At 57.1% G+C, this 2,762-nt stretch overlaps 2 protein-coding genes across 2 annotated transcripts in view, besides 1 other annotated feature; both read left to right on the top strand.

Annotated features, from left to right (window-relative positions):
- Window positions 1-84, top strand: part of Tco025E_08727 (retrotransposon hot spot (RHS) protein) — a gene marked incomplete at both ends in the record, with an annotated part of 1,206 nt that extends 1,122 nt beyond the window's left edge. The window contains one exon of the mRNA XM_029375570.1: window positions 1-84. This exon is cut by the window's left edge and continues 1,122 nt beyond it. Coding sequence (XP_029224334.1) covers window positions 1-84 — 84 coding nt within the window.
- A 146-nt stretch (window positions 85-230) lies between these two features.
- Window positions 231-1,421, top strand: Tco025E_08726 (putative retrotransposon hot spot (RHS) protein; the record flags this gene model as incomplete). Its single annotated transcript, XM_029375569.1, has 1 exon — window positions 231-1,421. One exon carries the CDS (start codon window positions 231-233, stop codon window positions 1,419-1,421), a length of 1,191 nt encoding a protein of 396 aa, XP_029224333.1.
- A 987-nt stretch (window positions 1,422-2,408) lies between these two features.
- Window positions 2,409-2,516: a satellite DNA.
- The last annotated feature ends 246 nt before the right edge of the window (window positions 2,517-2,762 follow it).

The raw sequence follows: 2,762 nt of genomic DNA, 5'->3' as shown, positions 1-2,762 counted from the left end.
GAATATAAACCCCCTCTTCACGGTCTGTGGGCTATCCAGGCGTTGGATAAAAACAAGTTGCGGGCTACTACATTTTTGATGTGACTAAGGGACTTCATCCTCCGATTGCGCTACCTTATGGGTATTGGGGTGGAATTGTGTTGACGTCGCCTGATAAAAGCAACTATGAGGAGTGGAAGAAACAACGGAGTGCACTTTACATATTTATCAACTGCTACACTCCACGAGAGATGAAGGCGTTCTATGCGTGGCAGAGGCGCAACTCGCACTTAAACGAGGAGCAAACAAACACGACGCCTGAGGAAGGGTGGAGGACGGTGAAGCAACGCATTGTTCAGGTTGGACCGCTCCCACGCTATGTTTTCGATGACGGGGCCTTTAAGGCACGGTGGGAGGCAATTGAGGCTGCGCTGTCCTGTAGGTCCGACGCAGCCTGGAAGCGCTTCGCGAAGCTTTTATTTGCCAAGGTTGAGTGGAGCGATGACGGGGCCACGCACAAACTGATCAAGCTTGTGCGTGTGCTGTGGGTGGGCGGCAACAACAGAGCGGTGGTGTTGGCGGCGGCAGCGGCGGCGGCGGCGGCAGGGAGGAGGGTGTCGGAAAGCTCCAGAAATGTTCCTGTTGCAATTGAGATCGAGGCAAGATTACGGAGGCTCGTGCTGAAGGAGAACTTTCAGATGTCAGCTTTGCTGTCCGCACTGGGAACGTGCTGTTTAAATGCCGCTGCCCATCTCGAGCGCTTGGGCTGCTTGGCGTTTTTGATCGGCGGCGTCGCCGAGGCGGTTGCCCGCAAGACGAAGTACATTCCCCGCACTGCGGGGGGAGAGCCGCGGGCCAGCGTGCTGGCGGAGGAACATGCACGAGGCCGCTTTCCAAGGTGTTCCTTCTTGTTCGAGTACACGAAGAGAGGGCCTCACGAAGCGGAAATACAGAAGGTTGACCTTGAACCCGGTGTTCTGTATATCCCCGACACACGCCTTTTCCCCGTGCTGGACGCGTTTTACGTGGCCGAGGTGCAGCCAGAGGCGCCTCCAGCGGAGCCCGGGCGGGCCCGCGACACCCCCACCGGCGACCAGAGCAGTGCGGGGAAGAAGATGACGTTGGTCGGGCTGCAGGTGACAATGCAAGATACTCACGACACCACCGCCAGTAAGATGGCTTTATTTATGGAATACATGAGGAGCAACTTCAATAACTGGGAGGTGCTGAAGGAAGCGATGGGGTGGGAGATTATTTACATCCGGCACGCTGAGAGCATGCCGATGACGACAAGGCAGCGATGCACTTTCACGGGACAACGTTCGTCGGATCCTCAGGCTCCAGAGAACTTCTGGGAGAGAAAGGTGGAGCAGTACCAGGTGCAACTTGACGCGGAGGTTGCCCAGCTGCTGGTTGCTGCAAATAAACGCCGCCTCGTGTAGGCGGCGGGGTTGTGGGGCGTGCGGTTAGCCGGCCGCCGTGACTGTGCGCCGAGTTGCGGGGGCATGGGCTCCTCGTGTTTCAAGCCATCCGTTCAGTGCGTTTCTGCCCTTCTTGGGCGGATGCAAGGGGAGCGGCATGGCTGTGCGTGAGGGGAAAGACAAGTATTTTTTTTTGTTTTATGTGTGTTTCCCCGTCATCATTGGGCGCCGCACACTTGACATGACTGCGGTTGACGCAGTGAGCAGAGTGGGGGCGTTGTGGGCGGGGGAATTCGCAGACAGAAGCTCGCGGGAGGCACGTGCCCCCAGGCGGGGCCAAACAGATGAGGGATAGTTTTCTGCAGCTCCCCTGTTCCTTTGCCGATGGCCTTTTGTTCTTTTTTCTTTTGTTTCCCACGATGCCGCGCTGGAGAGCGGCGCAAGTGTTGTAGTTTTTGTTTCATTATTATTTTTATTCTTCTTCCCACCCCAACCCCCCGCTGCTGCCGCTGCGACGGGCGCCCTCCACGCGGAAGGGCGTCTGTTGGCGGCGGGCCCCGCAGACCGCCACTCGGTGAATCCCCAACGGGAGCCCGGACATCACGGCCGTGTGTATTTTGGGCCCATGAGTTGTGTGACTGCGCGGGCGTGGGTGCAGCCTCGTTTTTTTTAGTGGGGGACGTTGGTGCGCAGCGGGCCAATCTGTAATTCCCCCACTGTGGGGCCTTCTCTCTCTTTTAGGAATAGGAACGATATGACCTCGGCCAGAGAGGCATAGTTATATATATATATTTTTTTTTTTCTTATTGGGCACACTTCCCGTGGCTTGCCGCTGCGTGGGCTGCGGTGCCGCCTCGGCTCTCAGTTGTCTTCCGCCTCCTTCTTTTTCCATCCTGCGTCGCCGCTGCTGTGTGTGTTTGTGTGTGCATCTCCGCGTGTTTTGTCCTTGCCGTTTCGCTGCGTGTCTGTAGGTAGGCATATCCCCACCTACACGATACAGACACGTCTATTGCCGTGCACGTGGATGTTGCTTTTGTAGTCGGTGCTGGCGGTTCCGTCTGCTGGCCTCTGCTGCCTCCTTCCGCGGCTGTGAAGGAAAAGAATAGGCAGAAGGAGAAGGCAAGAGGGAGGAAAGTGCACTATGGCTCACTCTCTTATTTTCCTTGCGGGTGCAGGGCGCTGACTGTGGGGGTGTTTTGCCCCTTTTCGCCTCGGCGGACTGCGGCACAAAATGCCGCCGCAACGCGGCAGTGCCATTTTCACCGCGAGTGGGTGATACCTTTGCGTAGTTGCACACACGCACGCGGAGATACAGATGTGTGGGGGATAAGAGTGAAGAGAAGGAGCAGCATTGCAGTGGTC

Source organism: Trypanosoma conorhini (assembly GCF_003719485.1).
Source record: "Trypanosoma conorhini strain 025E chromosome Unknown Tco_14.4_contig_00857, whole genome shotgun sequence".
Classification (NCBI taxonomy): Eukaryota; Euglenozoa; class Kinetoplastea; order Trypanosomatida; family Trypanosomatidae; genus Trypanosoma; species Trypanosoma conorhini.
Note: the sequence above shows the minus strand (reverse complement) of the source record. Positions and strands in the feature narration are given on the sequence as shown.